We start from the raw sequence: 26,458 nt of genomic DNA, 5'->3' as shown, positions 1-26,458 counted from the left end.
TGTTTATTTTAGATTAAAAACCGCAACAACCACAACGCACATTTGAGGTCAATGCCAGCCTTGTTATTGATTGTGTGACATGACTTTTTCGTTAAGCTTACATCGAGTTTGGAAGGGTTTATACCTTGTGTCTATGATGCAACCTCTCGAAGCCACCTTGAGCGGAAATACGTTCGCTGGCTTTATACTTAACGGGTCTTCAAGGAAACAATGGGTGCAATGGGTGATAATGAACAGCTGGGTTTAGACCCCGCCGGAAAAAACATAAACCGGATGGAAACAGTGAAAAATGGAAAAGATTAAGATTAGCTACCGTTCTATTAAATCATTTTTCATAGGCTAGCTATATTTCTGGTGTCTTAGTATTCTCATCTATTTTAGTCATTGGTCGCCTTGAAGCACACCTGTTTATCAAGTTTTGCTGTCGTTTTGACTTTGTTTCGCGGCAAAGGTCCTCATTCGCATGCCATTGGCTGGCAACTAACCAATCACAGGTCAGCAAACATTGGTGCTGTTCTGAACGCGCTGCAGCGATTCTCGCGAAGAGCAGACATTTTGTTTTGTCCTGCTCAAATGGGGGCAGAGAAATTACATTATAAACAAATGGAGGTTCCTTGGAGATTATAAGTCATGAGAGGTCTCTAGTAGAGGGCCAAGGACAGCGGCCAATTTAACCTGAAGAGGGTAAGCTTATAATGACATTTCAAAGCTCGAAATCTATCGCCTACTTGTTGATAGTGTGATGGCTTTCAAATCACACATTTGTCAACTTGCAGCGCTCATTCACCAAACCAGTCCGCCTTATGGATTTAGTGGACGTCCAAAGTTACAAATTATTTCATGTGTTAGGTGATTATATATCCTGTTAAATTATCTGCGGTATACATCCGGAAATTGAAAGACCGAGATCGATCAGCCTAAACGCAATTGCGTTACGTTTGTACTTGGAGCAGAAACTATAATTAAAGGCGACGCTAAGAGAAAAGTTAGGTCAGAGAATCGCCCTCGTTTTGTTAGATACCTAGTTCTTGACAGTGGATCAACCATAGAATGTCATTTAGAGAACAGCGACTTTGCTGGTTTATTCAAAAGTTGAACGTTGTAAACGAGACGATACAGAAAACCGATCATACGAAGTGAAGCGTACTTTTGTGCAATCCGATCAGGCCCACTGGCCCTTTGTTATTGTAATGACCCTTGCTTCTTTGTTCGCATCTTATTCAGCTTTAACCGAGACCTCTTCTTCCTTCTGGACACTACAATTCTGAAGACAAGCCGCTCGACTGGTTCATAGATCGAAGCTTCGCTGAGGCTTCGAACGCTTCGAAAACGGCCGATTCTTGGAATTGGAGAATGCCGAGTGTCCCACTTCCAAGCCCAAGCTACTCAACGGGGTAATAACAATTGCCAAATATGAACGCCTTGTAAAATTTTGTAGTTTTGGTACCGCTAGGGTAAACCCAGTCTTAAAAAATTAGCTTTTCAAGCTTCCGTCTCATTTTCCAGAATTTACCATCGATGCATGCAGACTCGCGCCATCCTGTAGATTTCGACAGCCAGTTGTGTTTTACAGATTCCTATAAATCACTCACTTTGTGATTTTCATGGATTTTAATAGTTCAGTGGAAACGATGTCGATGCAAGAGAACGTTTTCTCACCAATATTTGTTGGTTTTAGGCGTCATACACCGTATTACACACACCCCGATGTTAGGATCTACGAGTTGAACCGACGACTTCAGCATCGTATCGAGGTTTGTATGTACTAACGATAGGGCCAAGATATATAAAAAAAAAAACAAAAGCAAGATTAATATTGGTTACATTCCAAGAAGTACGACGAATTTAGTAAGCAAAAATACTTTCGACACTCCAAACAAAATTCAAGAATACAGCATCTCTCCTGAACAGTTCTTTGTGAGGCTGAATTTTTTAAAAGCTTGTTCCTTGTGAGGATGAAAATTTTTCAAAGCTTCCAAGCCCATTGTTGTCCCAAATTTCTTTGATTCAGTGTTCAGATCCATTTATCACAACAGACAAATCGCTTTCTTTCACATCTGGGCATAACACATAAGAATTATCAGTGAGCAAGGTAACAATAATGTTTAACTTTCTGTGCAAATTGTTTTAAGATATCAGCATGGTTTAGGGTCTTGCATTTGCTGTCCCAGTGAAGTCTGGCATTTGAAAAGCATGCACTATTGAAGCTCGTAAACCAAGAAAGAATAAAAATTCAATTATTATCAATGGAAACGTAGAGGATGAAGTTCAAAAGAAGCTTGAATATTGTTTTCCTGTCACATAATTACCTAGAAATGTAACTGATATGTGAAACGAAATGTGAGGGTTCTTTTCCTGTTTATCTTACAGTTCCTTGATAACTGTTTTGAACTAGCCAGGAACATTGCATTTTACATCTTGAAGGCATTACATGTAATTCTTAGGTTGGACCATTGAAGACGAAAGATGTCCTTTTTTGCTTTACAGTTTCTTTTGGAAAAGCTGTTGGGTTGCATAGAAATTTATTTTATTTTTTTATGACTGTTTAAAGAGTTGGTGTTTTGTTCTCAAAAATGGATGAGCTAATCTGACCAAGTGTTAGGCTTGATGAGATTACCTTCTTATACATCAATATATTTTAGTTTTATTTCATTAATTGTATGGACTTCACAGAAAGGCATTTAATTCTCTTCATGTCTCTAGTTGAACAAAAACAATATGTTTACAAGAATTCCCAGAATACTTTCAGTGGTAGAGTTTGTTTGTTGCCTCTTTCATCCCTATGTTTTCATATTTCAAATAATTGTAATTTTTTACTTCTGGTCCATTTTTGTGGCTTCTGACTCCATATATGGAGGCAAAGCCATATAGCCTTCGCCTTTAGTGAGTGTAGCAATTCTAGAATACGAATGAGCTCTGCTGATTTTGAACAGATTGTTACAAATTTTCATTCGGAATTAGCACGAGGACACATGATCGCTTCCAAAAAGCTCTGACTTTTACCATTGCTCGCAAGTTCCCAAGCTAAGTAAGTTACGTACGTTCTTTTTTTTTACGATGAGTTTAGGGACGGTTCATTGTTTATTAAGATGATCTTTAACCGAGTTGGAGAAAAAAGAATAGCCTTCCTCGATCTATTTTCTTAAGCCTGCCCAAAAGGCACAATTTTTTTTCCTAGCCCGTTCAGTACTTTTGGTCAAGTTTTCCCAAGCCCATTCAATTTGAAGTTATGGTATTAAACTTGTAAAAATCATGAAATTCTTATTTACAATTTGAGGTAGCGGTGTTAAAACTACACAGTTTTGCAAGTCATTGTTCTGATCAGTACATCATTTTACTGTCATGCAATGGGAAAATAAATACGAAACCGTTCATTAAGAAAAGCCAAGAACTTGGTATGTTGTTGGAGACAATTCATAAACTACCTCTCCAATTTTCAGGACTGTGCGGTACACAGTTACTGAGTTACTTGTCAAAGCAACTTTAGAGAGTTTTGAATGGGGCACCAATATGGGGGCCAGACAGCAAAAACGTCTGGACTTCATGTTTCTTCACTCGTGAGACAGTATCAGAGCTTGAAATTGCAACTAATACAGTTCCCTCTGCGACTAAAATATCTGGAGAAGTGCAAATTTGCGACTTGTTTTCATCTTCACACTTTCAAAACAAAAGGGTTAGCAGTTGCCACTTTGCTGCTCTTTTTACTAAACTAAATGAAGAAATGGCAAAATTATTTTGTTTTTCGCCTTGAGTTTTCTTTCAATCTGAAGATAGCATTATTGTAGTGTAATTTTGCTGCGATGTTACGTGCACAACTCCATTCCTTTGATATGATTCGCCATTTTCAGTGGTTTTTTTCAACACAAGTTTGTGGGCTGATATTTTGTTTTGCTACACCGCTGACAACACAATGCAGTGGGACGATTTTGCGACTAAATTTTGCAAAATCTTGTCGCAAAGTTGCGACTGTATTTTTTCGCTAATTTCAAGCCCTGAACACACATGCACATAAACGCATCTCCTAATATACTTGAAACATTCAAACTGCAAAGAATGATAATGTTCAAGAGACATTTTTTCCTACGAAAACAGGTTTCAGTATCTGGTGTCATGCAACTAACAATTCGGAATTTCAAAATGCTGTATTTTCAAATCCAAAAACGTTACGGATGAACCTGGTGAAGATAAAAATCCGGAAGACTTCATGGTTTTGATTTTAGAATTTGATGATGCCACAGTAAAACTATTTCATTATATATTTCTCTCCTTTTTCTAACGAAGAAAGGTCTTTTTGCCGAATATATATACTGTCAAGATAGATTAACTACTCAAAATTTATAATGTGTGAAATACCGTATTTACCCGTGTATAATACGGTGCGCGTGTATAATGCGCACACCAATTTTGGACTGCATTTTGAAAAAAAAAAGTTAGAGCAAAAAGCAGAGAAATTGTTCATGCAAAATTAGTGTGAAAAAATCCATTTCCTGGATAAGAAAATTTGTTCCGCTACATACAACAGTAAAGTAAGTAAGCCTATGTAAAGTGTTTAAAAACTGAAACCTTTATACAAACTTTAACTCGTAGTCACAATCGAACAGCACTTCTCTCACACAAGATTCGTCATCGACAAGTTCATCTTGTTGTCCGTCTACAAGATCGTCTTGTGTGTTATCAAGGTTTTTTTACTACTCCATATTTGACAAAATACGAGTAAATCATCTCTTCAGGCAGAACTGAGGTCAATCTGCCAAGAATTACTGCTAAATTGGTGTTTTCTCTGTAAATGCTGCTTTCATGCTTTCAGTCCCACGAGCTTCAAAAGCATAAACAAGCAGGCTTCTTCGTCTCCCCAGTCCCAACATGTGGAGCACGCCAAACTCTTCATTCCTTCGGCATCCAGTCAGCCTTTCTCTTGGGCGTCGCTGATAACCCTGTGCTTGTTTCAACTTTAGGCACCGTTTTCCTCTCTAAAATCACCATTGGTCTTAATTTTGATCCATCACCAGCACGCGCCAACAAAACAGTTGCGTGACATTAATTTTCTTCTCTGCAGTGTAATGTTGATCATTCGGTTCGGCGGCGTATCTGAGATCAGTGGCGTTTTGTCCATATTTCCAGTAACATGTTGTGGGTATTTGTATTCTTTGCAAAGTTTTATAATATAACAGTGTGAAATCGGATGATCTTTAACGAAATTAACGAGCGTTATTTATCAGACTGGCATTGTAAAACTCCGGGGAGTTTCGTGGCCATTTTGATGTTTCAGTTTATAGCTCAAAAGTGAAGGCTATTTTGTTCAGTTGTTCATTTAAACAGAAAGGTTAATTTATTAGTGGATCTTGGTCAAGCCTTTTACTTTTCAATCAAAAACCAATGCGTCTTTGTTTTTATGCTAATGAAGGAAGCGTGTCTAAAACAATGGATTCTGTGTATAATACGCATCTCAATTTTCGGAGCTGTTTTAGCGGAAAAAAAGTGCGTATTATACACGGGTAAATACGGTAGTTAAAACTTTCAAGGGATATGTTTCTGCTTCTGCTGAGAAGATAAATTTCTGAATGATAGAAAGTCGAATTAACTTGATTGTTCGATCAGTGAATATTCTAACACAAGGTGCAATTAAGACATCAAAGACTACATGGACAGCTTAATTGTTTTAACGAACAGAGTTAATACCACAGCTTGTCATATTGGCAAGAAAATTTGTTTTTGTTCACATTCTAATTAGAGTTTTTTCCAAGGCAGATAAGAAGGTATTAATTTTGTTGAGCCAATTATTGTGTGACTTGAAATAAACCACTTGGCTTGCAGTCATTCTGCACCACGGTGCGTGACAGAAAATTACTTCAATAATTATTCATAGTGAAATGTCTCCTGAAATCAAGTCCTATTGGCGTCGAAGAAGTGCAACAAAGGCGATCATATTCGTTGAATTTACTATGATGAATTTGCAATGCCTCATCATTTGTTTCCCGGGTTTTGAAGGAAAATGGGGTGCTCTAGATAAGCATGTGATAGTTTTTTTTTGTAACATGAGGTCCTCAGCACATCTCGTGTTGTGTATACTGTGGCAGAGTCCACTTTGAAAGTTTTTAAAATCCTTCTTCTAATTAAAATAGCAGCTGACAAAGAATATATATATTTGTGCCATTTCCACAAATGTCAATGTTGCTCTGTGACTTGTTAATTACCATGATGATCATTTGCAGTGTGATTTTTCATTCTATTATGAAAAAAAAAGCCATATTTATATTATATTAATGTATTGCAAATTAGTGGGTGAATTTCAATACAACTACAGGTTCCACATGTTGTTCTCACCAAACACTTCGCATTTCTGGCACAGTTTTAAATTAAGTCAACATTCTTTTCAAGCCTGGTCACTTTGTTCAGGGAAAAAACACAAAATCCATCACCACAGATAGAGATTTTTTTTTTTAAAAGCCTGTTCGGTTTTTCCCCCAACCTGGTTATCCTTGTAGATTATGAACCGTCCCTTTTGTTAATAAACATCGTCCCATTTCTTGCTGCGAATTCACATACTCCTCCTTTAAGTTATGTGTCGCGCAAATGCTTTTGGACATCCCAGTATATTTTTTTTACAGGATGCGGACAATGTATGGTGGGATACATTCGCAGCAGAGTTTTTTGACGATGATGCCACCCTGACATTAAGCTTTTGCTTGGAAGATGGGCCAAAACGATACTGTATGTATTTCACGGCCCATATGGAAAGTATCCTTATCATTAAATTGTCCTAACCTTGACATTTAACACTGGTTCAAATGATTTACTTTTGTGCAATTTCTAAGTACATTAGTGAACAAAGTTTGGTGAAAAACACTCTAGTCCACAGTTTCAAGGAAAGCCAGTTGAATGGATGTCTGAAAGAAACAGTTTTTGACAAGTCATTTAGTCTGTCAGTGGTTAACAACATCTATGTCCACTCAAAAACTATTGCCTTTGTTCCTTTCTGTCCTAAGAGTGATCCCTATGGATTATGCTCTGTCTAATGCCATGTAATTTTACTCGTCTATATAGCTAAATTGTTGGTGCTTGCATCCTTAGTGTAAACCAGCCCATAGTATCCAAACTGTGGCCAACTTTCAGAAAATGATTGTGGATTCTTTAGATATTCAACATCCATGTTTGATTTTGGTGAAATCCATTTTATGATTCAGAAGTCCAGATTTGAATTTTCCAAAGAGATGCTGACCTGGTTTTGGGCAGTGCATGCCTAGTTCTGAAATGGTGACCCTTAATTTGCTTGTGAACTCTATTGCGTTAATGTCTTGTCATTTTTCTTGTCACTCTTTCAGCAATTGGAAGGAATTTAATTCCAAGATACTTCCGCACCATATTTGAAGGTGGAGTAAAAGAACTTTACTACCACATTGTGCAACCAAAAGAATCGTTTCACAACAATACAAGTACAATCACACTGGACTGTGAAAATACAACAATGATAACTCATCACAAGACACCAGTCTTCACAAAGGTTTGTCTCTTTTTGTAAAGAAATTTCATTTTAAAATATTTTATTGGTATCATGTTAACTATGGCTTGTACAGTACCATCTTTTTCAGCTCACTAGCAGATGCATGTAATTAACTTTTATTTTCTATTTCTTTAGTGCCAACCTATCTCTTTAGTGCCAACCTATGTCCTATAATTAAGCATTTCTTAGTTTTACTCAGCTCAATTAGCTTTTTAGTTATTCTGAGTAAATGCATGTTACCTTTTTTTTGTAGGAATAGATTATGTTGTAAATTAAGTAAAGCTGGTGTTGTTGTTGTTGTTGTTGTTAAATACTGATTTATTGGCTAGTTAATACACAGTTTTCTTGGAAACTGTTATCAAGTATAAATGTATAAACAAACATACAGAACTAATTGCCTGGTAGATGAAGGGGTAGTTTCTAAAGAAACTGTGGTGCTGCGTTTGTGAGGAAGTAGTATACAAAAATTGGGTTTTATCAACGGAGTTGATAATGTAAATTAGCCACTGTACAGAGATTCTAAAAGCTGACGTTTCAAGCATTAGCCCTTCGTCAGCTTTTAGAATCTCTGTACGGTGGCCAATTTACATTATCAACTCTGTTGACAAAACCAAATTTTTGTAACTGCCTGGTAGTCTTCCTGCAATTTTCATAATTCTGCAGAATCTCAGCTTCAAGCGCCAATGGCCAAACTGAGAGTTGACCTGAGAGTTGACCTGAAACCATAGATGCTGAAATCAGTTATTGATGCGTGACATAAACTACAAATCAGCATCTTTGGTTCCCATGGTACTTTTGTACATTCAAAATCAACGACAATGGGAAGCAACGGAATCTGACTGTACGAATCTTTTTACTGAAGAACCTCTAAGAAAATATCATAATGGTATTTGAGCTGTGAACTAAACAAAAACTCCAATTCACTTTCCGGAGGCGGAGTTGATCTTCCTGGCTACGTTTGGAAATTTGATTGATGGAAGCCAAATCGCAGTTTGCCACTTAGGGCTTGAAGGTGAGATTCCGCAGAATTATGATAATCCAAGTGAGTCTTCCCTATTGGGGAAATTGAGCTATCAGTCATGCTTAGGAAAAAGTTAAAAATTCACCTTGTCCATTTGGCAAGCAAACTTGAGGAGCCAGTTGGACAAGGGGATTTTGTACTTGCCTGAGCGGAAAAAAACAGAAAAATACTCCGTATTTTGTGTCTCCTGGAACCTCTTGAGTACTTTGATTTCTGATTCTGTGGGTGCTTTCTGGGTGGGCAAGTGTTTAGAAAAAGTCACTCGCCCAAGCGTTAATTAAAATCTACTGTCCAGATGGCGAGAGCAGGGTTTTTCAAGCACTACAGTATCAAGTGATGTATAATTCAGCATGTGGATTTGAAGGGCTTTATGTGGAGGACTTCTTTATCTCTGCAGTTCCTCTTCTGTCTATAGTTTGCAGACTTGTCTTTCATATACTATGCTCTCTTGGTATCCAGATCCTCTACAGGGCTATTACAAACTCACAAAATGACCATCTCCCAAATGGCTCGATAGCTGAATTGGTATAGCACTGCACCAGTATCTCAGCAGTCAGGGCTTCATATCCCATCCAAGCCTGAATTTCTTGCGCTCTCCTTTTCTTTGCTGTTCAAGTGGAATTCATAACTGTGATGATCTGAAAATCTCAACGTGGTTCTTTCAAGAGTTCAAAAGTATTTCTTTCATATTCAGAACCGTGATGATATTAAAAAAATAACAAATGAAATCATAGTGCATGATTTGTTTTTTTGGAAGTTACAAGATTGCTACAGTGTACCTTATCATTGCTGCTTTGCTGAATAAATGGGTAATGGTAACTACCGTATAGGCCGTACCCGTGTATAGGCCGCACCCCAAACTTTCAATGGTTTTCATGGGAAAAAAAATAGTGAGGTCGAGTACCGGGATAAATATAGCGAAGTTTGAAATCAACAACAGCTACCGTAATTTCTGGGCGATTACCCCCGGGTAATGTGTTAATATTTTCGCAAACAGTTCTTGGTGCGGGTTATAGGAAGGTGTGAGTAATGTGATAATTTTTAAATCTTCTGGTATGATAAATAGTTTTAAAACCGTAAGTAGGGAAAAAATATGAAAGTCATTAATGAAACTGTTCCTAAAAACTGTATACTGCCTTTTTTATCCTGCTTTAATTGCCTAATAAACGTAAATGCTCTTGATGAAAACCATTGCAAATTGAAAACATATCAACAAATATCGTTGGCAGTCAAAATTGTTTATCACACGTGTGATATTACTTTCTTACTTTGCTAATTTCACAGCAGCAAGCTTCTTTCTTTGTTCAGTTGAAAATAAAATATTATTCAATAAACTGGAATAATAAACTCAAAACAAAAGAACAAAAATGTGAAATAGCAGGCTTTAAAGTAATTCACACACAAAAACTGATGCCGAAATGTTTATTTCATGGCGCCGCCGCCGCCGCATAATTAATTAATAATAGGTGATTGTCGGCACGAGTGTAAACAAACATCCACGGACAAAATTTTAAAACACCAGGACATTCGGCGCATCAGTAAAATATTCCTAGCAAGCACTGCCTTGAGGTAGAGAGTTTTTTCCCATTTCAAGCGATTTCTGAGAGTCAGTAGGTCCTGAGATATCGATTTTTTTTTAGAACGGATTTTTACAAGCGGTATCATTTCAATGGAAGATCAAAAACAATAGGTGTGAAAACTTACTAATTTCATGCTAAAGGATATTTTGTTAACAAAAAAATGGTTTAGTATTTAGTTGTATGTGCTGTAAGTTAGTAACAATTGAAAGCGAACATTAAAATGCCAATTTAGTATATGACCGTGAGATCTCTTGCACATTAATGAGGTATCAAAACACTTGTACCCGCGTATAGGCCGCAACCCTAATTTTGGTCCCATTTTTCCGGGAAAAAAGTGCAGCCTATCCGCGGGTAAATACGGTAATCCAATCCAAATGATGCATTGACCGACGTGTCAATCAATGCGTTGGTTGACACACTGAACCAGCATGTTGGCTGACATTTAAGAACATGTCAGCTAACACGTGACAAAGCTCAACAAATATTTAACAGGGTGAAAAAGTGATCATCAACATGCGACAGACGTGTGATAGGAATGTCAAAAATTGGTTATGACCGATGCGTCGCCAACAGTCAACTTGCAGTTGGTTGACTGTCAACAAGTGCATTGGCCATCCCATTTGTCAACACGTCAGATGGATCAGATTCATTTCAATATTATAACTACATCATTCTGAAAGGGGATGGGTACATGTACATTTCAAGATCATGAAACACATCCTTTTTACCATGCAAAGTTACAAAGAATACTGATCAGGGGTAGAATATTTCATTAGCATCTTTTAATTTTTTCTTCACAAGTTGTATCAGTGGGTTTGATGAGGTTAAATGCATTATTTATCACAGAATTAACAACTACAGGTAGGAGCGATGGAGCATTTTGTTTGGACTCTTTTGCGGTTTTTCCCTCCCTTCCCCCCTCTACATCTATATTCCACTGTTTATTAGTGTGATTGGTGCTTACCTTCTCTGATGTGTGGGGGATCATGTGGGGTTGTCATGGGTACAGTCTCCATCTTGGAGCTGGCTGCCAATAGTGGAAGCTCCAGGATGACTTGGGAATGCAACCTCCACTTAACGATGCAGTTGTTAACCTGTGTTTACCTTTGATTGTTCTATATTTACAGGTCTGCACAGAAGGTCGACTTTTATTAGAATTCACTCTGGATGATCTAATGAGGATACGAAACTGGCACTTTGCCATACGGCATTACACAGAAATGATTCCGCGAAATGTGATTGTTGGAGCACAGGATCCAACCTTTTTGGAACCCTTATCCAAAAACATAACCAGACAAGGAATGACCAATGCCACTCTCAATTATTTAAGGGTAAGGAAAAAATGTTGGGTTTTTGAAGAAAATTTTGAAAATTTAAACAAGATTTCCAATCCAAATAAGAACTTTTAAGATGGTTGCACAATTTTCCGTCACTCATGTGTACAAACAAGAAGCTTCCTTTGCCATTTTCACCACCAACAGATTGATTAATTTTGCTTCCTTGGCATTCCTTTTCTTTAAAAAGCAATACTGTTTACAGCACATTAATTTTCTTATAGTTGTTGTTAGCTCCATTGTTTCTTTGAGCGAAAGAAGTGGCATGCTGGTCTGTCGCCTAGGTTTACTCATACAACCAGATTGCTTTGTTAACCCATTCATTCCCCCACTGACGAGTAAAATCATCTGCCATCAGACAGAGGAATATCTTTAAGTTACAAATCTCGGGGCTGAAAGGCAAGGCTGTTGCCTAACAGGAGCCCGGTAGCCTGGGGCTCCCAAAGAATAGCTCTGGGCTCCTTAATTTTTCACAGCAACACCTTTCACTTTATATGTTGGGCTCCTAAGTTCTCAGCGTTTAGCTCTGAGGGCCCCTTTAAAATTTTCTTAGGCAGCAGCCTTGGAAAGGGTTAACTTAATAATTATTGCTGTGATGAGCAGTATTTGTTCAGGGCTCGAAATAAAAAAAGATAATTCAATCACAATTTTGCTGCAAGATACAAAAATTTAGTCACAATTTCACAAATCCTAGTCCTAAAGTCGCCAGCAAAGTTGTTACTCAGTATTGTATTGCCAATGGTTAAAAAAAAAAAAAATATATATATATATATATACACACATACATAAATCTGTCTGTAAAAAAACTGCAGAAAATAGCGAAAAATCGAGAGTATGGTGTTGTGCACGTAACATTGCAGCTAAATAATTATTATGCAACAACTGTGCCCCATATCTTCAGATTGAAAGAAAATTCATGGCAAGAAACAAAATATTTTTTCAATTCTTTATTTATTTTAGCAAAAGTGGTGGCAGAGTGGCAACTGCTAACCCTTTTATTTTGAAAGAGCAAAGGTGAAAACTAGTTGCAAAGTTTTGACTTCTCCAGATATGTTAGTCATCAGGAGAAAAAATTCATTCATTCAGTGAATGTCGATTGTCACTAGAAATGAGATTGATGAATGTGATTAATTGGGAGATTTCAGCTGATAATCTTAAGATCGGGAGATTCGGTCCAAAATCTGGAGTTTCCCGGATTATCTGAGAGAGTTGACAGCCCTGCTTACGTTCTGGGGAAGGACACGTGTTAACTCGGCCATTTATACATGTACTTAACCATTGATTTTTTTAATTTCTTGATCTTTCCTCCTTTCTCCTATGATCAAGCAAAATTGTTGCCACTTGGCATGGTTTCTTCTTCAAACTAAGTTAAAGACATTTTGTTCAAAATATTAACTACTCATTCTTCTTTATTTTTCAGCTTTGTGTAATTCTTGAACCCATGCAGGAACTCATGTCACGTCACAAGACTTATAACTTGAACCCAAGAGGTAATAATCATAATGTAATCCCATCCCATAGATCTCATGTTCTGTTCTTGCTCGAATCATACATTTCTGTCAGTTTTATTATGATATTTTAGAATAAAATAGATGTTAATGCTGGTAAGCAAATACTGGGCAGCGCCTGGGAGGAGAGCGTGACTTCCCATCATGTGACTACCTTATTTGGCTATTTCATTCATCCCGCCATGTGAGCCTTCTCAGTTTGACATTTCCAAAGCTCAACTAGTTCTGTTTTTTCCGTTGAGCAATTTAATCTTTGCTGGGGAATTTGCTGACCTCACAAACGCGGTTTTTTTACGCCCCTTGCTATCTAAAACCTTTTATTTATTACTGGAACTCGGGAACAATTTATTGAACGGCTTCACACCGTTGTTCCTTCCGCACCATCTTGTAGCTCGCGTACACCAAGCGTCCATCTGACCCGCAGAGAAACGTTCACGCTCCACCGTGAAGCCCCTTTACTTCAAGTGCCTCTGCTGAGGAAGTTTCATCCTATATAGACCCACCAATTGTCACCATCCCTGACGATGCGCTGCTTGAAACAGCGGTCAAAACGGTCAAATTTTATTCCAAGATGGCGTCCAAGCAAGAAGAGCTTCACACACAGACACGTCCCCAACCACGTTAGCCACTCTTATTTCCATCATAGTGGACGAAAATCGAGGAATCTACCGCCAAATCAGTTCCTGCTCCAACCTCAATAGCCTCCGCCTCAATCTGTGCAACCTCGACAAACTCCCGCCATTTGCTACTCACCGACGACTTCGACTTCATCGCCAGCCTTCTCAACCATCCCAGTACCAGCAACAACATTCCTTCCCCATTTTTCAAGGACAGTCGCCGTTATCAGCACATGTTCCAACCAAAGTTAAACGCGCAACATTATAGGGTGAGTATGTTGAGTTTGTCGCGGTGCTGCCAGAAAACTCGCGCCTTTCAGATAACGACCTTCCCGGGCTTTCCATTTCCTTTATCGGTAAACCACAAAGAGTTCCCCCCTCCTCTCGGAAAAAATAAGCCCAGCTCGATTCTTGTCGGCATTTTCTGTATGGTTTTCTCAGGGGTGGATCCAGGATTTTTCATGAGTGATTTGCACCAACTAAACTAGGGGGGTTTTGGGGGCATGCTCCCCCAAGAAAATTTGAAATTTGATGCTCTCCGAATGCCATTTTTCCGCACCATCATAACATTGGCCTCGACAGTCATCCATAGATAATCCTAAATCAGCTATATTAAATCTTTGAAAGCTACTCCTGTCGTTCCATCCTCACAAAGGTAGAATCCCACAAACCCTTCTCTGACTGTTTTGGTTGAATCAAGAAATCTGATTACCACTGAAAGATTTTCTTTGTTTGATACGTCAGCTGCTTCGTCAGACATAATAGAAAAATAATTGCTCCCCCTGATTTCCTGCGACAAATTATTCACTATGATAGCACCCACAGTTGTAATCATCTTGTTTTGACAGGGTTAAGAAATATGTCGCATTTCTGGGTGCAGTTTTCAAGTGACGTTGCAGTGTTGATCGCCGCTGTCAATTCGAAATTCTAATAGTGCCTGAAAGTTTCCAGAAAGACTGGCATTTTGTGGATCATCATCTCGTGGACCTCTGAGGGCTATGTTGTTTCTTTCGCAAAAAATTATTGTCTTGAACAGGGATTTCAGAATTTCGCGATTTGTTTTGATTTGTTGTTGAAGTAAGCTGTTTATCTGTCGATCAATTGGGAGCGATTTTCTTGTCATATTTCTCAAAAAAATTAAAACAAGAAGGATAGTTGACTTCGTGAACTGCAATAAAGGGCTGAAAAATAAGGTTTGGAAGAAATTTGAGTGATTTCTGCAAGTCACTTGAACTACTCTGGATCCACCCCTGGTTCTGCACTTCTCACTTCTTTTCCCCAAAGGGCGGTAGAGATGTTCCCCTATCAAGCGACCATTCGATTACCCAAAGGAAGTTGCGGGCTTGGCATGGCCTTCCTATGATGTTGACTTTCGTAGGAAAACAGCCACAAACCTCCCCCTCTAAAACAGACATCTAACCCAGGGTCCAAATTAACTTGTACATTTTGACCTGTTTTATGGATACCAGAAAGCAACGACCGCATGGTCTTGTGTATGTGTCAAGCATTATCTTTTCACTTTCAAAAGCGCACATTTTGGAGAGAAAAGGTATCCGACCTTGAATGTACATTTAATAATGAAATCTATCTGCCCCCTAGTTTGTCGAAAATTTCAGCTACGGAAACACTAGTCACACTCTGTCGAACACAATCCGCCATAGTGGTACATTCCTCACACCAGTCCTTGAATCTCTTTACTGAGTCGTTTTTCCCCCTGCAATACATATTTTATGAGAAACAATGGCTTGTGAGGTTATGGAGGTTGTTAACGGAAAAACTCCTTCATTTCTATTTCAAAACAGTCTCAGGATAAAAAGTAAGACACCTCTTGGCAAACAGATCTGACCTTAACAATGGTGACCAGTTGTGAAATTCTGGTCGCCAGTACTCAATTTTTTAGTCGCATTAGCAACCAGGAAGGCGCAATTTAAGACCCCGTAACCTGCCTCCAGAATAATCCCCGTTCACCCCTGAGGGAGCTCCAGGGAATGGCCCGGAAAAACCACTACTACCTCTACACAGCCCGTCCCGTTGGCCTACGGAGTGCCCCTTCATTTTTAATCAGCTTTCCATATCCCCCCTCCCCCCCCCTCCCTGTTCGACCTGCTCACAAGTTCACCCTGATCCCTTTTGTTACTCATCTGTGCAATACAGGCTCCTACGGCACTATTATGTTTATCTGGCAGCACTTGACAACCTTCACATTGAGTCTGGCTGTCTCCTGGACATTCTGGCTATGCCAGTCCTTCACAAAAGTTTGAGGGGGATCAAGCTCTCCCATGGGAATGCAAGAAGGCTTGCCACCTGATCACCTCATCAGTTCTCCATAGCATCTAAGTATACTAAGTTACAACCTTTTAAGTCTACCAAATGTTGACTCCTTTATGTTATGGGCTGCATTTACCCTTTCATTTTTTGGCTTCTTAAGAAGCAGCGAATTTACCTGCAATGGCAATTTCGACCCTCAGTCCCACCTTGCTAGAACAAACATTTCTTTCCATCCCAACATCCTTCACCCTACTTCATTTGACACTGCAATTTAAAAGTCCAAAACTGACCCTTTCTGGGAGACAGCCAGGCTCAGTTTTGCAAGGTCAAACTCAGACCTTTATGCATCGTCTGCCCTGCAAGATTATATGCTCAAAACTGCAACTCAAGACCCTGGCCAGCTACTCTTCAGCTTCTCCTGTGGACCATATCTCACCCAGACTTCACACACCAACAACTTACGGTCTCTCTTAAACCTCTGTGACAATGACAGCTCCTCCTCTGCCTCTCACAGCTTTAGTATTGGTGCTGCTACAACCGGCAGAATCACTGGCATTTTCAACTGGCTCTTCAAATTCTGGGTCGCTGGAATCATAACACATACCAAGCTTACATCAGGACTCCAAGGGAAACAATATGTCAGGTTCCTCAGTCATTGGCCTCTTGCTCCTCCTGCTAACAACCCCCTGGAATCCTTGAAAGCACCTGAGTATCTCATTGAAACTTGGATTTTTCTAACAATCAGTAATGATCTATGACAGTTCCTTGGATAACTTAATTCATATTTTCCTGTATTGTCCTGAACCTATAGTGTTTTCACCTATGGGTACAGCAATCATGTTGGCATCCCCCTGGAAGCCTGCTGTGTGCGTTTGCTCCCCCCCCCCCCCCCACTCTCATTTCTCCTCGATACGATTGCCTTTCATCCCCTTTTCAGCCACATGCCAGCCATCACATGGGTGAAAGCACTATCCTAAGCTTAATGCCATGTTTCTCCTTTAAAACAAAAAAGGAAAAAGGCCCATTCGGCACTTGAGGGCTTTCTGTGACATTCTCTTTCCTTAGGCTTTCTGCCCTCTCGAGTTCATGTAGTACTATTGGAAATGACTATTTTGACGGAAATGTTTTGCACGAGGGTCCTATCCCCTCCAGCCAAATGTGTTGTGCGAGGGTCCTATCCCCTCCAGCTGAATGTTTTGTGTGAGGGTCCTACCCCCTCCAGTCTAATGTTTTTTGCGAGGGTCCTATCTCCTCCAGTCAAATGTTTAGTGCGAGGGTCCCATCCCCTCCAGTCAAATGTTTAGTGCGAGGGTCCTATCCCCTCCAGTTAATTGTTTTGTGTGAGGGTCCTATCCCCTCCAGTCTCTATGCGATGCCCATTGGCTTTGGTTTATTATTATTATTTTTTTTAATATATATATTTTTTAATATGCTCATGTCGTATTTTCGACCCCTATCTCCACTCGTCGGTTCTCTACTTTCACCTTTGGGGCAGGCAATGTTTGCTTTTGGCTATTGCAACTCCGTGGAGATGGGGTCATTTTCTCTCCCTGTCAAATTGGGAGCAAAACCACTAAATGGGCTTCGCACAGGGCACTCCTCGTTTATCTCGGCGTTTTGGGCAGGGAATTGCTGCCTGCGGCACCCCTTCAGCCCTGTGCTGAAGCCCCGTTAGGGAGGGGGCATATTGTTACTCTGCTGGACTGGGTTAACTTGGCCCCAGGACATTATGCCAGCAACTATGCCCGCCTTGCAATACAGGCATGAGGCACCCCCTCGGCTAGTTGCCGAGGCCCCTCATCCGGTGGTCCATACCGGCGGTGGGTATTATCCGAGCCTTGCCAGTACATTCCCTGCCCCTCGTTTATGCCCAAGTTGTGTGTATTGTCTGTTATTGCGCACCAAAGCATTAAATGATATTTTAGAATAAAATAGATGTTAATGCTGGTAAGCAAATACTGGGCAGCGCCTGGGAGGAGAGCGTGACTTCCCATCATGTGACTACCTTATTTGGCTATTTCATTCATCCCGCCATGTGAGCCTTCTCAGTTCGACATTTCCAAAGCTCAACTAGTTCTGTTTTTTCCGTTGAGCAATTTAATCCCTCCCTCCCGCCCTGTTTGCTTTCTGGTTCTCTTGTATTTTATTTTATTTTTTCCTTATGAGCTTCTGTAACCTATTCAATAGTTCTCCTTAATAAAATATGGGCGGGGAATTGCTGCCTGCGGCACCCCTTCAGCCCTGTGCTGAAGCCCCGTTAGGGAGGGGGCATATTGTTACTCTGCTGGACTGGGTTAACTTGGCCCCAGGACATTATGCCAGCAACTATGCCCGCCTTGCAATACAGGCGGTGGGTATTATCCGAGCCTTGCCAGTACATTCCCTGCCCCTCGTTTACGCCCAAGTTGTGTGTATTGTCTTTTATTGCGCACCAAAGCATTAATTGCATCTTTTCCTAGACTGCCTTGTCACCCAATTTCAAAGTGTTTTTGTTGCAAGCTACCTTAACTGGGTGATTTTTTCCAAAAGTCTGTGTTGTAATTCATTCTTGCGCCATAATTGATTTAGTTAACAGTATATTTTCCCATATGAACAGAATGTTTGAAGTCAACCCTGTTTCAGAGGTGGCAAAGAATGTATGCTCCCCCAGGTAAGATACAGTACCGCTCAGAAAGCGAACCACCAAACTCGTTCATGATCAATGTGTTTGCCACATTAACTTTCCGAAGCATTTGCCTCTCAAAAGGTTCAATGATGCATTTGAAAAGTAATGTCACAAAATAAAACACAGTCTCGTCGTCTGACTATGCAAAGTTTGGCTTTTGGCCTATTAAACACAAAAAGGTGAATGTTTTCAGATTTTTGCATGTCGCATAGCAGTGTCTTGTAAACTAAAGTTACAAGATTTTTTTGAAGTGACCAAAAACACTTCAATGACAAGCGTATTGAAAATCCATAATTTAACGCACCAGCAAGCAATTGTAAACACGGGATTGCCAGTCTGAGACTGTCTTGCAGCTTTTAACTAGATGTACATGAACCCAAAGCCCCGGGACAATGATTTTGTCAACATTTGGAGTGGTCTTTTGTTCAAAAATAAATGCATTTTAGATATACAGGAACGAAAATACACGTTGCGCTGTTTCAACACGAAGATGTGAAAATGTGATGTGGCAAGCCGACTTACCGTAAAGACTCGCAGATAAGCCGCACCTTTTTTCCAAAAATTTGCGATCAAAATCGTAGGTGCGGCTTATCTGCGAGACCATTTGGGAAAGATGCTGTGAATTTCGGTGTCCAGTCTTCCATCGTCCGATATTATGCCTGGTTACACAGCTTCGCACAGTTCATGCAAGAAAACAACAAATTTACGCCTAAAATTCTATGGAAAAACTGCCTTGAATGGAGAAATACATGTCAACAAATACCAGAATAATATCAATCATATGTCATAAGTGGTGGACATGATGTTTATTCTACTAAAGAGCTAAAATTACGGGTAAGACTTTAAAGTATGTTTCGATCCATTGATGGCGAGTTTGCCTTGGATGAAGACAGAACACTTCATGGTCTCGACTTTGGATTTCTTTTCATGAAAAACTTTTTTTCCAAAATTTGAGTTGCTAAACTCGGGGTGCGGCTTATCTGCGAGTGCTGCTTATCTGCGAGTCTTTACGGTAATTTTACTTTCTGTATGAAAATAACCAAATTAAATGATTCAGTTTAAATCATTGAACTCTTTAATTAAACCCCCAAAAAATCCCGAAAAAAATCATAATACGTCATGAAACTGAACGAAACTTCAGTTCCTTGCGAGACAAATCAAACATCAATAGGGAGGTGATGAAAGGTCACAGCACCACTTAAGGTCAACATCACGCAAACCAGGACTTCAAAACAGCAGCAATAGCAAATGTTTCACAGATTAGTGTGCTGAATATCTTACCGCTCTAGTCAAGTGCAAGACAACTTTGCAAGATCGCGATTTACAAAGATTGCTGCAAACTAGCCATCGTAGTTCATTGAGAAATTTGGTTTGTACTTAACATCCGCAGAATGTGTTCATAATTCTGAGGAATGTCACCTTGTGCTCTTTGGCTTGAATCAATCAAATTTCCAACATATCCAGCAAAATTGACTCTGCCTCCGCAAAATTGAATTGGGTTGTTTTTGTTTAGTTCGCAGCTCGAATACCATTATGAGGTGTTTTTCGAAAATCTTTGGTAAAAAGTTTCATACAGATTGTATTGCTTTCCATCGGTGTTGAGTTCGAATGTACTAATGTATGGTGTGAACCAAAGATGCTGATCGGTAGGTTATGTCACACATCAAATATGATTATTATTGATTTGGCTGTCTGGTTTTGGGTCAACTCTTGGCGTGGGAATTTTGATTGAAGGAAGCCTAAAACGCAGTTTGGCGCTTGAAGATGAGATTCTGCAGAATTACGAAAATTGCAGTACTTCTGCCTTGTTGGAAGTCAACAGGATGTATTTTGTAATTGGGATGTGTGATCTACCAAGATAGTTCGTTGCATTATGCAATGAAGCTGTGGCTTGTTTTGAAGAACCTTTGAAAGTTTAACATTCATGTGTTGTAGAATATAACCAAGGTGACATGATGTGGCAGCCGAATACTCCAACGACTCCAGGTAGGCCTTAACTGATCACTATACATATTCCCCCTATCTTTGGTTTTCAAATATCTACAGTATAATAATCGTTGTTAAGAAAGGATAGATTTTGGAATTGAATTGTTATAAGGAGACTGATCATTAAACATTGCAAGCCTAAATATTTTTGTAATTATCAGTGTTCAGTGGCATGAAAGTGTAATAATTAACATGACATTTTATTTAATGCAGTGGGCGCTTTTTTTTTTTTTGTAACATATAACTTGACATAGAAAACAATGTTGTTTCTTTATGGAACTGGATCCTTCAGGTCGGTGTAGCCCTGAGGACGACTGTTTGTGACTGACTTTTCAGCATTGGAAGCAAAACTTGTCTTCGGAGTCAAGGTTTGACTCTAGACTCTGAAATTGACTTCAGCTGAGGTTGTCAAAACACCAGTCATAAACCAGTTCTTCTCTGGTTTACACTCGGCCTGATGATCAAATTCCATCAAGGTCTGTCATTTCTGGGTTTAAACCATTTTCCTTTTACTTCCTTCATCAAATCCTGGAACATCTCATATATACTTGTTTCTCCTCAAAAGGATCCCCTTTTCCTAAACTTCTTGACAGAACACTGACTGGGCAGCCTGCTTCAAAAAAAGGTCAGCCTCAGTTCAACTCATGATAGAGCTTTGCCACAAGATGTCCTTGGATTTGATTTGATTTGCGTCAATTTGTTGGTTTCAATTTACAGTGTCCCCCAATTAGTGCTCCAGCACGAGAATACTAGACACTAGATATAGTTCTTTTCCTGTAAATAAATAAAGTTCCTTTCCTTTCCATTACTAGATTACTTTTGTTTGGGGGAAAAAGTCTTGCCATAGTCTTTCTGTGTCAGTTGGGCTTCCTGTGGTAGAATGGGACCTGTTTCTGTTAGTAAAGCCCAGATAATGGTTTGGGCCGATAGGCTCTTTGTGAAGCTAAGATCTGTTTTATTCTGAAAAACTTATCTTTAAACATGTTTTCAAGACCAGAGAAAACAAAACTAAATTTGCAAAGTTTCACGCCTTGAATTGTTTCCTGTTTGAAGATGCAATGCATTTTCTGTGACCCAAAGTAGTTATTCAAGTAAAGATGAGTTTATTGTCTAAACCAGCTGAATATTGTTCAGCTTCATGTTGTAACCCTTTCACTTCTGAGGGGCTTCCCATTGACGAGTAAAATTGTCTGGCATTAGAGTAAAATCTTTAAGTGTCACTATTGGGCATGAAAGGGTTCAAAGATGGCTAGTTTATAGGGGAGAAAAAAGTTTAGGTAAAATGAGCAGATTTGAACAAAATGTAAGACAATCATTATTGATACACAAGGTTGCTTCTATTTCCTTGTGCATTTATAGAATTCTGATTTTTTTGTTTTAAAGTGCAGGGGGTGAATATTATTATTAAATTATTCATAGTAAACTGTTGCAATTTAAAGAAAAATTTATTTACCACTAGGAAGCCCAATGAAAGGCCAGTATTGTCTCTAGTTTTGTTCTTTGCACATCTTGTGGTAAAACTCCATCCTGAGGTCGTTATATTATAGAGTTTTTTCAGTTTGGATATCTAAAAACAAATCAGCTTGTGGTCCATGGCCAATCCTTTGTGACACATTTACAATTTTTTTGCTTTAATATGAAAGGTTACCAAAGACTATTGTGGTCTTCTGCCCATTTTCCTTTTTCAGTGTCCAAGTCGAGAAGTCTGTAGACTGACAAGCTGCTAAATGCCAAAAGTGACACTGGGGCAGATCTAGGGGTGGTTTTGTTTAACTCCTTAGACTGAAAGGAAACTTGTGGACAAGCAAATTTGCTTACTAATTGTAGTCCTTGTCTGACCTAGCTTCACCTATTGTAGCTCACCATGGGGATGTGTGCAAGAATATTATAAAATGGAGAAATCTCAAATTCTGACAGGGGTCATGTCTGCAGACTACCCAAGCCTTTAGTGTACAGTTCTTTAGCCTCTCCCTGCTCTCCCTCTTAAACAAAATCCTGGATCCACCCAAGGTGATAGCACTTAAAAGAAGGAGATAAGAAAACGTTTTTCCCTATGCTTATTTTAACTCTATGACCTGTGCTGTGTTGTTAAATTCTCCTCTGTTGAAATAACCATTGAACTCACTTGTGGTCATAACCATTTCAAAGTTACCAGGCACTTGTTAGGTGCATTTTTGTCTTGGGTGAGGTCGTAATGCAACATGCTAGTTTAGCAGAAGAAGTATCTGTACGGGTACAACAGTTTGCTGTATTTCTTCCAGCAGATACTACGCGTCCAACAAGGACGAGGCGGAAACGCAAGCCAGCAACTGCGAATTCATCAACTCCTAACACTGGAATGAATAGTACATCGAGTAAGAAGAAGTCCCCAAGCACACCAGGTTTCGCAATAGCAACTCAAGATGTCATGGTGGTTGGAGAGCCATCTCTCATGGGTGGAGAATTCGGAGATGAAGATGAAAGGCTTATTACAAGGTGTGTTAAAATGGCTTTAATTATTTTATGAATTCTTTTTTGGAAAAAAGTATCAACCTATTTGTACAAGAATGGATTACTCACTTTTGGCTATCGATAGCCTTGCTTGTTTCATTGCTTGTTTCATTTATTTGCAATGTGACAGAGTAATAAGTTAAAAAGGAAAAACAAGTTAATAAACACTGATCACTTTTTTACAAGTTTTTAGCATTTAAAAAAAAAAAAGGTTTTTCTTGCTTGCCTTAAACCTGATCTATAAACTACAAGATGTCAGAGTAACCAGTGATTCTGCTTGTTTTCAATTTGAGCATACCATCTCTTAGAGAATAATTATTATTATTCTGGGCTGCAAATTAAATATTGTCACTCCAAACAGAAGCAACCAGAAATGTGATAACTTTTAAAATCATTTTGAATTGGTCATCAGCATTCAAAATTAATTTGACCCTTGTAACTTCCACTTCCCAAACTGTGTTCACTGAACTCGTTACAACATTGCAGCATGGTACTGAAAATGATCTAAAAAAATAAATCTAACTCCTCAGCATGCATTATTTGAAGTTATGGGGGCCCCCCTTCTCTGGGAGATTGCTAAGCACAAGGGTAGCGACTAAGAATCACCTCCAGTGACTCGAGCTTTCATGTAATAATTGATAAACCAAAGAAAACCCTAATTAATTTTCTTGAAAAGCATACACATTTTGTAAACAATACCGGTAGTTTATGGAACAATGGGCGATTAGTATTAAGTGCGTGGGTTTTACTAGAGTTGAATTATAAATCAACCAATTACTAAGTACTTTAATTCACTAATATTGAAAACACAGATTGGGTTACGAAGATGGCAAAAGTGATTTAGCTGACTTTTCTTCGGTAAGTGAAATGTTCACTCATCTATTGACCTCTGACAAAGAAATCAGTGGATCAATTCCACTCATTATGCTTGTATGTTGTAAGGTTTGGACGATATTAAAAGAGCTTAAAAATAATTATTATTGTGGTAATGAGAAATTTAATAATTTTTAACAAAGGACACTTGGAGCAGTGCAAGGTCAGGCATTTCCAGCATGAAGTTTTCTTTTTGACAGCTGGCCATGAATTTTGTCAGGGTTTATTTTGTCAGAGCAAAATAGATGGGGTAATATTGACCGAAGAAAGCGCAGTATGCTTGCATTAACCTTTCAGACTCAAGTTGTCCTTAAATCAAATAACATACTTAATGGTTAACATTGTTTTATGCAAAGTAATCAAGTAATTTCAATGTTTGTTTAATGGTGTGCCATTCTTTGTGTTCAGGTAATTTCTAAATGATTTGCTCGCTTGCAACAACACGTTATTATCATGGTCCTTCATTACAGAAGAGCATCTCTTCTGTGGCTTTATTTACACTGGAAGACATTCAATGCCTTTGGCATTTTTAAAAATCCTTTGGCCTTGGTTAAATGCCACCATTACATTGGTGGCCACACTTTCAAAGTCATTGAAAAGTGAATACATTGATGTGTAGGACTAGGCTCTAAATTGGTTTATTTGGACAGATGCAATTTGTTTTATTTAAAAGGGTTTATCCTCATGGTCCCTGTGATGCACACAATCTATTCAAGGTTGTCAGAACAGCTGGCTGTTTTTGAAATGTAGAAGGTGAATAAGAAAGAAAATAAATTCTGCTTACCAATGGTGCACCAGTGTTGCTGGCCAAAGACAAGCAGTAACCAGCCACTTTCTACTACTAATTAGTACAAAAATTAATAATATTTATCATTGTCAGGCCAGGCAGTGGTATGACCAGAAATTTGACTGTGGTACTGAGATTGGATTCCTGAGAGGAAACCACACAAAAACATGCACTGATATTTCTCAGTACATTCATTTTTGGCCCAAAGTTATTCCTGTTATTGCCAGCATAGGAATATCTCAATTTAGGCATCGCGAAATGGGACGACAGGCAAGCAACTCCTCGCTCTCCATCTCTCACATCTTTTGTAGTTGAATCGTCCAAAACAAAACTACTCAAAATGTGGCTGGCTTGGTGGTGATGTCTTGGAAAGGCTTATGGTATATGAGGCCACAAAAGCAAAAGAAGGCTCAAGTCAAAGGAGACTTCGCCAAGTGGTGGAACATGTAAATGTATATGTACATAACGTTGATGGGTGCACCCTTTTCTTGCAATTGTGTTACAAATGCACAAGAGGGATTGAACCAGGGTAAACTTACACACGGATGAAAGTTTCCCCCACAGCATTTACTTCATTATATACTTTTACCAGAGACTTCAGTTTGTCTGCAAAGTGCATCTTTCAGTTGCATTTTCTTAGGGTTTTAGTTGCAAGTTTTGTCATTATTGAATGTCTTGGTTTTTTTTTTTTGGTCCAGATTGGAGAACACTCAATATGATGCAAGCAATGGTGTTGGAGATGATGGAGACTTTGGCAACAGTCCGATGAGTGGAAGCCCGAGCCTGTGGAGTACTGACAGAAAACCAAACCAAGATGACAATCCAGGAGACTGAAACACTTCTTGGCAACGTGTTGCCTTTCAAAAGCCTGAGGATCTTTCAGGATGGATATATGGAAGGCATACTGGCCTTCTTGCCCACAAAACATGCTCTGTGCAACAGGGTTATATTGTAGAGATTTTATGAGCCAGGGATATGTAAAGTTATTTATGCTGTTTCTTACGATATATTTTGACTGGTTGGGAATCCTATTGTATTCACTTTTTATTCACTCAAAAAATGCCGTGGTCGCAGAGGTTTTTCTTGAGCCACGAGAGAGCTGCGAAGCGGTGAAGATGAGTCCCGAAGCAGTGAGAAGAGAACAACCTCTGGTTACCTTGGATTTGAGTCTCACTTTCATGCAGACGCCAGGGTCAGGATCTGACCGTCAGGCTCGAATTGATGGGTATTTTTTACAAACTCGCAAATCAATATGATTGGTTCGTTTGACTGGTAATACCGAGGGAATGTGTGATTGCTAAGTTGCCATTGGTCCCTTTTTTCAGTTATCAATTTGACGTGTTTGATAGCTGGCGTCTGCATGAAAGTGAGATTCAAGTCCAAGGTAACCAGACGAATTTCTCTTCTCGCTGCTTCGCGTCTCGACTTCACCTCTTCAAGGCTCAAGAAAAACGTCTGGGACCAGGGTAGTCAAAAAATACAAACATTAACCTTTTTGCATTTTTTCCATGCAATAGGAAAAATCTTGTTCCCACAATGTTAAAGATAGACAAAAAAAATAGCTTGACCAAAGCTGCTAGGAAGCTCTTTGTTTTGCAAGTGGCTCAGAGACCCAAGAGAGATGAGGGTCATCTCAGACCATGTCTTGTTGATGCTGCCCTCTTTAACTCAAGACAAGTTCTGTTGGCAAGTTCCCTTTTTGTAAAAAGACTTGCCATCACTGCTGACATTATTTCTCCATTATTTTAACTGTTACTGTTTATTTTGTTTTATTTTGACAAAGCGCGTACAATAAAAACACTTTCTGCCGAAGTGGTGGCAACATTAA

General features: G+C 39.1%; 1 protein-coding gene across 8 annotated transcripts; it reads left to right on the top strand.

Annotated features, from left to right (window-relative positions):
• Positions 1-463: 463 nt before the first annotated feature.
• Positions 464-26,458, top strand: LOC138006586 (LIM domain-binding protein 2-like). 8 transcript variants are annotated; one of them, XM_068853011.1, is made up of 13 exons: positions 519-684; positions 1,225-1,394; positions 1,679-1,754; positions 6,609-6,711; positions 7,323-7,501; positions 11,230-11,433; positions 12,857-12,926; positions 18,426-18,479; positions 20,430-20,480; positions 21,046-21,105; positions 22,745-22,955; positions 23,783-23,828; positions 25,329-26,458. In XM_068853011.1, exons 2-13 carry the CDS (start codon positions 1,354-1,356, stop codon positions 25,347-25,349), a joined length of 1,116 nt encoding a protein of 371 aa, XP_068709112.1. In that variant the 5' UTR covers positions 519-684; positions 1,225-1,353; the 3' UTR covers positions 25,350-26,458. The 8 variants fall into 8 exon arrangements, with proteins under 8 accessions (XP_068709114.1, XP_068709108.1, XP_068709112.1 ...); XM_068853010.1 differs by having other exon boundaries at positions 22,742-22,955; XM_068853013.1 differs by lacking the exon at positions 21,046-21,105 and having other exon boundaries at positions 464-684.

Source organism: Montipora foliosa, chromosome 6 (genome assembly GCF_036669935.1).
Source record: "Montipora foliosa isolate CH-2021 chromosome 6, ASM3666993v2, whole genome shotgun sequence".
NCBI lineage: Eukaryota > Metazoa > Cnidaria > Anthozoa > Scleractinia > Acroporidae > Montipora > Montipora foliosa.
The sequence above is the reverse complement of the archived record's forward strand: the minus strand, read 5'-3'. Positions and strand labels throughout refer to the sequence as shown.

Excerpts from the sequence above, each read along its gene's own strand:
- LOC138006586 (XM_068853005.1), top strand. The coding sequence starts at position 1,354 with ATGCCGAGTGTCCCACTTCCAAGCCCAAGCTACTCAACGGG. Across the intron at positions 7,502-11,229 it reads AGACACCAGTCTTCACAAAG|GTCTGCACAGAAGGTCGACT; the intron begins GTTTGTCTCTTT and ends CTATATTTACAG. Across the intron at positions 12,927-18,425 it reads TTATAACTTGAACCCAAGAG|AATGTTTGAAGTCAACCCTG; the intron begins GTAATAATCATA and ends CCATATGAACAG.